Here is a 12510-nt window from a genome sequence, read left to right on the forward strand (position 1 = left end):
GTCTTAACATATCTTCACCTAATCGACCTCTAAATTCTAGATTCCCTGGAATCTGAACTGCCCCCCCCGGGTTCAGATTTGAAAGTCTAGAAACTTGTAGACTATACAATTGGTCAACCAACCCAAGGCCATATTTCTCAATGCCCAAAATGGAGAGTTGATAAGTTAACGATCCTCTGGAAGATCATTTCCTCCTTGTGTTTGTTAGTTTCATATGTATATTTTCATTCTACGGTACTGCAATGGGCAAAACCTAGAAATTTAGGAAATAGTTTTTTTCCGCCTGGATGGTCTGTGATCCAGATTCTTGTTCCAAGCCCTCTAAAATCTACCCCAAGTCCTCTATTCTGGGGTTATGCGGAATTACGTGGCTACCATACCCGAGTGATAAGCTATGCCCTGAATTAGAAGCGAAACACGGGTTGGCGTCTGCATGAGGCTTAAGCCAGTTAAGAGCGCTTTCAACGGCTGCGCCCAACCAAGCAACTCAACCCCCCATCAAAAAAACTGTCAACAACACGACTTCCCCGCGTCGGCTAACTCTAAGTTAAGGGGGGGTGTGAGGTTACGGAGCTTCGACAACTCGGATTCACAACTCCACTCTACCATCTCTATCTATCATGTCCGACTTTCAAATCGGAGATCATGTTGATGCGAACGGCCAACATGCTATCGTGCGTTTCGTCGGCGAGACATCTTTTGCTCCGGGGGAATGGCTAGGGGTTGAACTGGATGTCCGCGAGGGGAAGAATAACGGAACGGTTCAGGGGCAGAGGTACTTTGAGTGCGAGGATCGACATGGCATTTTTTTAAGGCCATCCATAGCAAGACTCATGGAGCGGCCGGCGGTCGCCCCCGTGAGAAGGCCTCCGCCTGTTATTTCGCCTCCTCCGACGAACACTAGGATTGGGGGTAGGCCGTTAAGCTTGAGGGTATAAATTCTTGATGGCCAAAGTTCCCAGTGATAATGGGGGGTTGTGGATTAACTTAACGGCTAGGCTCCGGCGTCACCGACTAAAGGGGTCTCACCGACCAATGCGTCTTCATCGGGTTACAATACACCACGAACCGGTACTCCAACCATGAGTCGACCCGGTTCGAATTTACGGGGGTCTATTAATGGGAGGCCGGTTTCTATGGGCCCGCCCCTAAATCCTAATAAGCCACCTGCCACTACCAATATGGGAATGCCTCGACGCCAATCTACAGTGAACTCGGCAGCACTGTCCCGGACCGGCTCTAATTCTTCCTCAGCAAGTAATTCCGCCTCAAGACCGCCACAGGCCAATAGGCTTTCATTAAAACCAGCAAGTTTATCAGCACTAGGGGTGGTGGGGAAAAAGACTAGTGCTGTGAGCACTTCTTCTGAGAGAAGCTCACCGGAGGGGAGCTCTACAGTTGCGGCCGGGGGTGCATTAAGGCGGACGAGGAACGATAATGATCCTAGGGTGTCTCCGGGACCCGGGAGACGAGCTTCGGTTATTGGCAGGACTGGAGGCGCTCCACCGGCCAGGGTTGGCATAACGGGACAACCTCTTAGTCCTGCAACCCCTGGTCCCGCCGCTGCAGCTAGTGCTGGAGCTATGGCGGCATTGTCCAGGGAGCTTGAAGATCTGAAGAGCACTATTAAGGTGATGGAGAAGAAGAGAATGGAAGACAGGGATAAGCTTAGGTCACTTGAAAGAGTGCAGGCTGAAAGAGATAAATTTGAAACTATCATTCAAAAACTGCAAGGTCCGATATACATTCCTTTATCTCATTGCTTGTGATTTGAGGGAAACCATGTACGCTGACAATGACCACTATAGCGAAGTATCAACCTCAACAGGCGGAACTCACTGATCTGCGAAAGCAGCTCAAGGAGATCCGAAGAACCATTGAAGAGATGGAAAATATTAAACAAGATAATGAATTGATGGTGGAGATGGCAACTTTGGACAGAGAGATGGCGGAGGAACAAACCGAGGCCTTGAGGGCAGAGTTGGAGGCTGTCAGGGGGAAAGCGGAGGAGCTAGAGATGGAGGTTGAGATCCTGCGCGAGGAGAACGCTGAGCTCAGTGGAGAGATGACACAGGAGGAAAAGACCAGTGCCGGCTGGCTGCAGATGGAGAAGCAGAACGAGCGTTTAAGGGAAGCGTTGCTGAGGCTTCGGGAAATCACTTCGCAAACGGAGACGGAGTTGAAGGATACTATTAAATCTCTAGAGGAGGAAAATACCGAGCTTGCTATCTATAAGGAGAACTTTGAGACCACCAAAGGGAAATTAAATGCCTCAGAGGCTGCGGTTGAAGATCTTAGACAGCAATTGGAAATGGCCGAGAGCGCGGAGCAGATGCTGGAGGATCTCACAGAAAGGAATCTCGTGATGAGTGAACAGGTCGAGGAACTCAAGGCAACCGTCGAGGACTTGGAAAGTCTGAAGGAAATAAGTGATGAGTTGGAGATTAACCATGTCGAAACCGAAAAGCAGATGCAAGAGGAGCTCGACTACAAAGATCTCATTATCACTGAGCAGATCCGGAGAATTGGACAGTTGGATTCGAGTAATGAAGAAGCTGAATACACTATTACTCGATTCAGAGAATTGGTTACGAACTTGCAAGGGTACGCTTTTTGCGCTCTCTAATTGGGTTAGTAAGGTGCTGATGATGATGTGGCTGAAAATAGTGATCTCGAGGATATGAGGGCTTCGCAACAAATTACTGAGACCGAGGCCGAAGAACTGACGCAACGATCGCGGTCTATGATGGACATTAACATGAAGCTCCAGATCACTGCTGCCAAGGCTCAAAATAAGACTATTGATTTGGAGTTGAGACGTTTGGAAGCTGATCAGGCGATAGAGCAACTCTCTATCGTGCAGGTAAGCATCTTGGGTGTCGAGTTATTGGAAGATTTGCTAACGGTGTCAGATGTTCCTTCCCGAAGCCTTCCATTCAGAGCGTGATTCCATCCTGGCTTTGCTTAGGTTCAAGCGTGTCTCGTTTAAGGCTCAACTATTGCAGAACTTTGTTAAAGAACGTCTTACCTCTCAACTTGGACAAGCTTCTTGTGGCCAGGAAGATACCATGATGACCGCTTGTGATATGTGTGACAAATTGACATGGGTATCAGCTATGTGCGATCGATTCATCAACTGCATCAGTGGATGCAGTGTCGCACAGTTCACTAAATTCCAAGGCGCATTGTATGAACTTGACCCCGTTGAGAGGGCACTTAACGGATGGATCGAAGGGCTTAGAAAAGATGATCTTAAGGAGAAACAATGCGTTTCTGAGCTTCAACGGTATGCTCCATTATATATTGGGCTGCCTGAGCTAATTCCAACATGGCGGTGAAGAACTATGTCTTTGATGTCTCATTTGGGCGAGATTCATCTCCAGAGTGATCTTGAAGGCTTTGCAAGTGATGTTCACATGCGTGTCACTTTGATGCAGAGCTATATGGAAAACTCAGCGACTGCTCTTTCCCACATTAGAACAATTGTCCAGGACAAACTACCGGGCACCCCGGAAGAGGACGAAGAAATCGCATCCAACTTTTCCAAGCGATCTGATGCAGTGATTTCCCACTCTCGTAGTGTGAAGGTTGTTGTTGGCAAAATCCTCCGATCTCTCAACGACTTCCAGCAAAGGTCGCTATCTTTGACACAGGATAAGTTCTCGCAGTTCGAGGCCTGTGAGGAGGCAACCAAGAAGCTGGCTGATTATGCTCGTGAGGTTGGTGATGACGTTTACGCATTGCTATACTCTGATAATACTTCTGGTGCTCCAACATGGGTGGATCTTCAGAGCACTCTCTTCAAGACGACAGAAAGAGTTTTGAGGGTTGCTGAAAGCGATATCTTTGGTGCTTTCGGAAAGGAGTTGAGAGCTCTGACAAACATGCTAGTGGAGCTTGGAAGCACCGCTGCGGATATTGATATGACTGCAGAGTGTGGGTTTCCCCACTCCTCACATCCATTTGAACCATTGCTGATCAGATCTTCAACAGTTGAAAAGCCGCCCGCCCCATGGGTAGTAAGGGCGCAGGAGCTTAAGACGACAAAGGTGGTATCAATTGACGCAGAAGAGGAGATCAGACGTTTGAAGGACGACGTTCTCGAACGTGCAACGCAAATAAAACTTCGCGTGCGTGCAATGGCTTCCCTTTTCTTCACGGTTGCAACACTAACAACTTCTAGGACAAAACCCTTGAAGAATCCGCCGTCAAAATCGAACTCCTGGAATCCCGCATGCGTAACGTGACCAAGCAAAGCGAACGCATAGAAGAACTCGAAATGCAAGTCTCAGCCGGCACCGTCCGCGAAGCCGCCTTCTCGGAAGCCCTCAGTAGTCTAAACGAAGACCTAGTGACGTTGGAGGCCGAAGTCGACGAGTGGAAAAAAGCCGCTAACGAAAAACGCGTAGTCGGTGAGGTTGACAAGATCGGCGCCGAGCGCGCAGTTGCGACCGCGAAGGAGGTGGACTCGCTGAAGAAGGAGATTGCAGCATTGACTGGTGCTGTAGCTTTCTTCCGAGAGGAAAACGCTAGGATTAAGAACGCGGACCTGCTCGCTGCCGACTCGTGGCTTCTCGAACCACTACTCTCCCAACCAGACGTGAAGGAGGTGGAAGAGTACGAAACAGACCTGGCAGCCGAAGGCCAGGACGTATTCGCAGAATTAATGCTCTTGGCGACAGAAAGCAAAGTCGTGGACCTTACGCAGACGCCGGAGAATAGGAAGGCGTGGAGACCGGCGAGGAGCACACCCAAATACCACTTTCTGGAGCAACGAGAGCATTACGAATCCCTGGTGTCATGGCGCGACGACGTGATCTCCCGAGCGCTGTACCATGATGCGGCGAAGGCGAGCATTCGCCCTCGAAAGTTGAAGGGCACCAAGAGTGTGTTTGGCGCGAGGGTTAACGTGCTCGTTGACCATGGGCTCGTTGGCAAAGGGGGGGAAGTGGCGGAAGTGGTGATTCACGAGCCGGAGGGGTGGGAGGAGTTTCAAGAGGCAATGGGGTTTTCTTGAGAGGTTGAAGACCGGGGGGGGGGTACAATACATATATGATTTGTGATGCAGGATGAATAGGATGTGGTTGGTGGTGGGGGATACCCTGCGTTTACTTGCTTTTCTCGTTATGCTTAAGTTAATGCTTGGTGCTTGGGATAGTGTTTGGTGTTTGGGTGAGTTGTAGTTTTCTCCTCTTTTATATCGTTTTTCTTCTTTTTCTTTCTTTCTATGATATCTCTCTTCCCAGCTTAACTATTTAACTCGAGTTGATGAAGGAGTTGGTTGTGCATGGGGGACGACAGCGTGTTTGGTTGATAGACCTATTTCTTCAACTGGGGAGGCGCAGTTTCGTATCAGTTATCGATGCCCAATATCCTTCAGTGGTGGTATCATGGATGGATGTTTTGTGAGCAGCGTCTATATGCATCCCGGGGGTTATCCCGCGCACTTCATATCACACAATCCACTATACACTACGCTCCATTTTTTGCACAAGTGTGCTAGGACTTGGTAAAAGAATCGAGCCACCCGTTATCACAGCCCATCACTCGATGTCACTACGAAGTGCCCTCCGCTCCCCGTTGATAACTGGACGGAAGCCAAATCACACTGAAAGTATGGGGTTTCCAAGCTATCGTACTGTTATTTCACGGATTCTCTTACGATGGGCTTTGAAACGGGTCGGAGGAATGGCCGAGTGCCCGGAATACATAACACCTGTTGCCTGAAAACTTCAATCTTCCGTGTGATTCGGGCTCTGTCCCTAGCCCAACTGGGGACGCCTCACTTTTGGGTATTTATGAAATCTTATTACTCCTTGCAGCACGCCAGTCGGTTTTGTCCATTTTCCATTTTTTTTGTTCCAACCCACTCGGGTTCAATCCTGAAAGAGAGATAGCACCAACGCCGGGACCGTGACCTAACTGTGTAATACCACGATCCTAGCAAGCTTGGTTATCGCAGGTTTCCAAGCCCAATCCTCCTCGTGCACAATAATCAATTGACCCCTTGAGAGAATAAAAGAATCGCATGCCCTTGGAGGGGAGGGGAGTGAAGTAGTGGTAGCGGGGGGGGGTTAGTTGGCGAGTGAGATCTACTGGGAAGGGTGGGAGAATACCTTGGAACGTGGATCCTATCTTGACTGCCAGCAGGGGTGGAGCTAACCGGCTAGCTTCCAGCGGCCACTCCGAATTACGGGCCCACATCAAAGCTGCTATCCCAAGTGTCGAGTTATCCCGTTGTGCTCCTGTGTCCGTTCTGCCGTTGCGTCGTGCGCATCTCCGGAACCCAATCCATCTGTCATGAATTGCTCCTGGGATAGATTGTGGATGCCTGCAAGATTGCCTCTATATTTAGGGAACCTAGTAGAAATCTGAATATACAAGTATATCTATCTGTCAGCGGATGTCTTATGGTGGGATTCTCGGCATCATCCCTTCTACGCATATTCCCGAAGTGCTTCTGGGTTTTCTTGAGAATCTGTCTCCAGGTTAAAGTCCGTCGTACCCGGATCTATGTCCCCGTCCAGTCCAACGACGATATCCAGTGGCACCGCCCCCTTCAGGTCCCGCAGACACACTTATCACTCGCCCAACGAGACGGCTTTCGATCCCAGCCCGAATGTGAAATTCTCTAGTCACGAATATTTGAGTGCCCAGAGGTTTCTTGGGGGGGGTGGTTTTCAAACAATCAGGAAGCCCGACTTGATGCTCTACCGGACATTCGTCCAGAGTGCCGATGCACACAGCCGTGCGTTTCAAGGTCGTGAATGGCCCGAAGCACAATGCTGGGAAGCCACTGGCTCCGCCCACCAAGGAGCATTTCCTCCGGAGTATCTTCCAGTCGGCCAATAGTTTGTTCCGGAAGGGAACCCGCGTACGATGACGGCATTTCATCCCCAAGTTGCTCATCACTTGGCGAATTGACATCACGGCTCGTTAGCATTGGCTCTCCTTCCCTCCACAAGGATCGCCCTTATTACCCAATAGGTTTGCTGGCCCTCCGTCCGACCTCCGTGACAAAGTAGCACTTGTACGAGTATTGGGCTACCGGTATCAGATTCATCTTCCCCACCCCCACCGCCCCACCAGCTTCTAAATTCATCGGTTTTCAGGAGCCATCCCCCCTACGTCATCGAGCCGTAGCAATCATGGATGTCCTGGTGCGTAACCGGTAATTCTGGACTCTACTGGTGCCCGAGCAGTAGGGGATAGCCGGACAGGGGTATTAATAATAGAATGACTAATACTTGGATCAAAAGAGCTGGTGTTGTCGGCGGGGGATCGGGACGGGGGTTGACCCCAGCTATTAGTATGCGAGTGGAGTATGATAGCTGGGGACTCGTAGGGGGTAGATTGAGCAGGTCGGTTGAGGGAATTCCTGGCGGGTGGGGGGTTGAACAAGCTCGCCGGCTTGAGGACCAGCGAACCAAACCATCCAAGTTTGTGAAACCGATGTCACCCTGTGGCTAGGTATTTGCGGTTGTCAAAACTACTCGAGTACCGGTAGTAGTATTGATCGAGGGACACAAATTCGCGGTATGCCACGAGTAGAGTAAGTGCGAACCTACCACAACCTCATTTAGCCACGCACAAACGCTTTTAACTTTTCCTCACCCGAGTGCTCATACTCGTAGTACTCAGCGTAGTTCTACCGGAGCGTTTTTCAAAAAAAAGGACCGCTATCGCATACCGGTATTTACTTATCATAACAAAAAATTAGAGCCTTTTTTTTTGTTCTTCTTTTTATTCTTCTTTTTTCTTTTTTCTTTCTTTTGCTCGGATCTGGAAGGTACAGTACTCGTACAGTAATATGCGAAATGCCGCCAGAAACGAAATCAAACGAGGCGTGGAATAGGCTAGCGAGATTTGCGAAGAGAGTCAGACTTTGACGATAATTCCCCCCCCCCCCCCCCCCCCCGACAAGGACCCTGTTTCTGCTTTTTCTTTTTTTTTCTTCTATGATACCTCTTCTAGGGGGAAGGATCTCCTGAAGGGGGCTTTATGATACCTTACCCTCAACTCGCGGGCTGGAAAAAAAATACAGTACGAGTATCCCACACGGAACAAATACCCGCCCAACCCGACCATGCAACACATACTCGAGTAAAACCGTGAACACGAGCCTTACCCCGCTCTATCATTGGTCGACAGCGAATAGCATGGATGGTTAAAAAGTCACGTGCAGCATGTAGTCTAAGTAAGAAATAAGCGCTAGTAACATTGTGATAGTGAGTGATACTCCGAGCATCGCTATTATACCCGTATCATACTATAATACTATATACAAATCCCACCAATGACCGGGGAAGGAAACAGCACGATATCTGTTTTCTTCTTCTTCTTCTTCTCGTTATGATAACACAGTCCTGGAAAAGGGTATCATAGACGATGGATGGGCATGACGAAACTTAACCATCTTCAACTACCGTACCCTACTCGTACCGTACAGTACGAGTACAAGCAAAGTTAACCCCTCCCACCCCCCCCCCCAATCCCAGCAGACAGATGGACAGAAACGGACCGTGTGGAGGGAGAAAAAGAAAAAGAAAAAGAAAAAGAAGAGAGGAAAGGAAAGAGAAGAAGCCCAGAGAACAAGCACAAGCTTGCTATGATAGTTTGCTTTCTACTCGTACTGTAACTCGGCCCGCCCCCCACAACAACACGTGCGGAGGATCTGACATGCATAGACTAAAGGAATCGACCGCTAGGAGACGGAAAGGGCTCGGACCGAAGCATATATCCTCTCTTTTTTTTTTTTCTTTTCATTTTTTTTTTTTCAGTGCCTAGCTAGAGGTTTCGGGGAGGCCTCTACTCCAGTAGGTTAATGTTCTCTTCTGCTCTGGCACGACACTACCCCCACGAATACCAGTGATGATCCGATCGAATTGAACCTCGAGGGCAGAGGAGAGAATAAGTTATAAGTTATCATAGTACTTGTATGATAGTAGGAAATAGGCTAACTAAGGCTGTCCTCCCAAGTATTCTGTCTGCTACGAAAGGAATAGATATATATAAAGAATGATAGTGATAACAGGTAAAGGAGAGGGGGGTAGAGGGTGGTAATCACTGATTACCTGTAACTTATGTGTTTGCTCCACTTGGTGGCACGAACACTTGAGAGTAAAAAGGAAATTACAAAAGGTTATACACTGCTTACATTAACGGAGGGAAGAAGAAAAAAGTAGAGCCAGAGCTAGAAGTAGGATGGGTGAAACTACTACGGTAAATATACCAACTTGACCAAACCCAAAGACAGGAATAATCCCAAACTCCCAACATCTCGCCGGACAATCGCTAAAAAATAAGAATAAAAAAAGGGAAAACCAACAAAAAGCGACGAAAAAAGGGGGCTTCTCTTTTCTTCTTCTTCCCCTCCCCCCCCCTCTCTCTCACTTCCCAGCTGTATTACTAAAACTCTCCGATAAACCCAGGCCTAATTTCCGTCTCCTTCAGTGTCAAAAACCTCTCCCCCTCCCTCCACCCCCCAGTGGCCCTCCCACCACCACCACCACCACTCCCACTAGCAACACCATACCCACTCACCGACCCCACACTCCCCTTCCTACTACTGCTCCTGCTGCTACTCGACCCTCCAACACCATACCTTCGCTCTTCAAGTACGCTCATTCTAAAGTCTGGTGCTTTCCTGCGGAGTGCTGCGTGGGGGTTGATATTCCCGAGAACAATCGGTATTGAGATCTCCAGGTCTTTAGAGATGGATGTCGGCTTTTTCAGCCAGGAAGTGGAGGTTGGAACTGTGACTTGGAGGACGTGGGCTACTATGAAACTCAAGCCGAGATTCGGTGGGAGCAAGGGAAGGTTGTGGTTTATGGAGGAGGCTGGGGTGGTGGGGCTGGGTGTGCTGGAGACCATTGGAGATTTTCCCTTATTGTTGCGATGGGTAGAGGATGGGGGTGAGGATGAGGGGATACCGTCTATCGGACCGATTCTTGGCGCGGGATCGCATGCTGACAAACTACCCAGTGGGAGCGCCACAGTGGGCAGGAGTATGTCACTAATGAAGGTTTTGAAACTTGGTAGGCGAATGCGGATCGGCATTTCGATCTTCTTTCCGCCAAGGAGGTTTCGGTGGGCCGCGGGTTCATCTCCTTTCTCCCGGGAAGTGACGGCGGATTCGGTGCGGTCTGGAATATTGAGGTCCGCCAGCTTCACGTTGCGGATGTTGTCTGGGTGTATGGCGAACTTTCCTCCCGTGAGAACTTTGGTACGCTCCTTTCCGATAACGTTAAGTTTTGGTAGGCTGTCTTCATCGTCATCGCCGGCAGCTTCGTCTTGTATAATGTCCGGATCCATTCTTGCTAAGCAGCGTTTTTCAACTACCCTAATGCCGAAGCCTTTGGGCATTGTATCACCTTCTTTGATAGCAAATTGCATGAGTAGGGATATCTCATCATCCGGCAGAAACCTGGTCTTTTGGAGCTCGATCGTTAGTCTAGCAACAATTTTCCCATCATCTGTCATACAAACCGTCCTGAGGACAGATGTATCGATAGGGCGAGGCTTGTCAATGATAGGCGTGCTATTGCTCGACGCAGTCAACGGGAGCTCTGCGGTTGTCAGGGTTAATTTTGGCTTGGGAACCTTCAAGGGTCCAATGTCGCTGCTATTCGTTGGAGATTCGGCACCGCTAACTGATTTTAACGACGGAGCTGTATCCACGCCCTTCCCTTTCGAATTCTTATCCTTGGAGGGGAATACCTGAGGCAGAAGTCGGGGGAGGGGGGGGAATTCGAGGGCAGGATCGATGTAGGGGATGAAGACGATTTCTAGAGGCTTACTCTTGAACTCTAATATCCGTGATCCGATTGAAGAATTGTCATCCTCGATAGCGGCGGCTTTCGTAAGCTTTGCGACGAACGAGTAGTGAATTAGGGGGCTCGTAGATGTAGGTGGGAGATTGAGATGGGGAAAGTTGAAGCCGAAGAGGAATGTGCGGAATCCTTCCTGGAAGTCTGCGAGTTTTGTGAATCAATTCATGTGCGGTATGGTGAGTGTAGAGTAAGGTGCATGTGGCATACCCCCAGAATGCAGCTCGTGAGAAATGCTAAGAAACGTCGCCCGGTTCTTGTCTACCTCAACAGCCCCCGTGAATGTGATTGTAAGGGTCATGCCGGTCATTGGTTTCTTGATACCAAGAGAAACATTTCCTGAAAACGCGAGACTTGGTTAGACGAGTTCCCCAACAAACAAAGCAATTGCTTCACAGAATCGCGAATCACAATAATCCCCCACCATTGAAAACAGCAACCGGACCAAACACAAGATGTCCACCCTTCCCACCAAGCTCTTCAATCCTAAAGTCCCCCACATGCGAAGATACCCCAGCTCCTCTAAAGCGATTCGCGGCAACTACCTTCGCAGCCACCGCATGCCAAGCTCCCAAAGGTGTCCTGCTATTAGAAACCATGTCGGTGTTTGTTGCGCGACCATGAACACGAGCTGGACTGCTGGTCTCTTTGTTCCCCGGGTCAGGTGTGGTGCTGGATTCCGGATTGGCAGGTGGGAGGATCGTTTCGGGAGCAGTACTTTCTTCTCGTTTTTCTGGAACTGTACTTATTTTAATTGCGCTTGACACGTCGGGCGCAACAGGGTCGGGTAATGTGGGTAGGTCTGGGGTTTGTCCCGGTGGAGGCTGTGCCGGCGGGGAGCGAGGGGAAGACCAAAGGTTTGTGCAACAACAGCAAAGCTTAAAACCCATGACCAAAGCAGTGGTGTCAGTACAGAGAAGTGCGGTGCGGCACACTAAGCAGACAGAAAAAGAATGATCCGAATGACAAAGCGGAGTGAGAAAGAAAAAAAGTATTAATGAATCAATTATCTCAAGCAAGAAGGAGAATTTGCTCGTCGAGTTAGGTAACAGATAAATGGAAGACAAAACACGATTCAAATAAGAGGTGGTATTCGAAGATGTTAATGCTTCTGAAGGGGAAGATGAGGGATGAGGATGGAGTGCGGGATGTGATCAGAAAAACTACACGCCCTCCGCTAGTACACGTAGACGATGAAATTGCCGACCAGGGCACTATGAGCAAATGACGAATGAAGCATGCGAGAACGTTATACAGTAGTCAAGCAAGATCTCCATGTGCTGAGATCTGCAGGGACAACGCGCAACGAACAGCGATAAAGATGGTAAAGCCTCGTCCAGCAAAGACGTCGAGAGAAAGGAAGAAAGGCCAGCAAGTACAGTAGAATGATAAAGCAGGCCACAGTAAGACGAACCAATTCGGGGGCTGAAAGGAATGAAAAAGAAAATAAAAAGAAGCCTTCTCAAAAACATACCGTGCCAAAAGCTTCCAGACCTCCGAGATAACGCCCTTTTTCCCAATGAGGATTGTTCCCTTTCGAGTCTGCCCCGCGAGTTAAGACAACGCAATACGGTATCGCGAGTGAAAGACTACGTGGTGGCAGGAGCGAGAATTTTCTGTGAAGAGGAAAAAAAGCTTCGTCGTCTGTAAAAAGACATCTGCCTGGTCTGTATAGCGTTTT

The 12510-nt window shown here is 49.1% G+C and overlaps 2 protein-coding genes; one reads left to right on the forward strand and one right to left on the reverse strand.

Moving 5' to 3' along the window:
• Positions 1 to 620: 620 nt before the first annotated feature.
• On the forward strand, positions 621 to 5017 carry GSTUM_00001061001 (uncharacterized protein; the record flags this gene model as incomplete). The annotated part of the gene is made up of 8 exons (XM_002838362.1): positions 621 to 932; positions 999 to 1734; positions 1809 to 2604; positions 2668 to 2863; positions 2913 to 3286; positions 3341 to 3936; positions 3994 to 4130; positions 4184 to 5017. 8 exons carry the CDS (start codon positions 621 to 623, stop codon positions 5015 to 5017), a joined length of 3981 nt encoding a protein of 1326 aa, XP_002838408.1.
• Positions 5018 to 8947: 3930 nt separating this feature from the next.
• GSTUM_00001062001 (uncharacterized protein) lies at positions 8948 to 12465 on the reverse strand. XM_002838363.2 has 4 exons: positions 11254 to 12465; positions 11040 to 11168; positions 10880 to 10965; positions 8948 to 10842 (listed from the first exon to the last, which is right to left on the reverse strand). The coding sequence occupies exons 1-4, from the start codon at positions 11717 to 11719 to the stop codon at positions 9409 to 9411; spliced, it is 2115 nt and encodes a 704-aa protein (XP_002838409.1). The 5' UTR covers positions 11720 to 12465; the 3' UTR covers positions 8948 to 9408.
• Between the last annotated feature and the right edge of the window lie 45 nt (positions 12466 to 12510).

The sequence above is a fragment of the Tuber melanosporum genome (assembly GCF_000151645.1).
Source record: "Tuber melanosporum whole genome shotgun sequence assembly, scaffold_244, strain Mel28".
Classification (NCBI taxonomy): Eukaryota; Fungi; Ascomycota; class Pezizomycetes; order Pezizales; family Tuberaceae; genus Tuber; species Tuber melanosporum.

Excerpts from the sequence above, each read along its gene's own strand:
- GSTUM_00001062001 (XM_002838363.2), bottom strand. The coding sequence starts at position 11,719 with ATGGGTTTTAAGCTTTGCTGTTGTTGCACAAACCTTTGGTCTTCCCCT. Across the intron at positions 11,169-11,253 it reads TCCGGTTGCTGTTTTCAATG|GAAATGTTTCTCTTGGTATC; the intron begins GTGGGGGATTAT and ends TCGCGTTTTCAG. Across the intron at positions 10,843-10,879 it reads AGCCCCCTAATTCACTACTC|GATGACAATTCTTCAATCGG; the intron begins GTTCGTCGCAAA and ends GCCGCTATCGAG.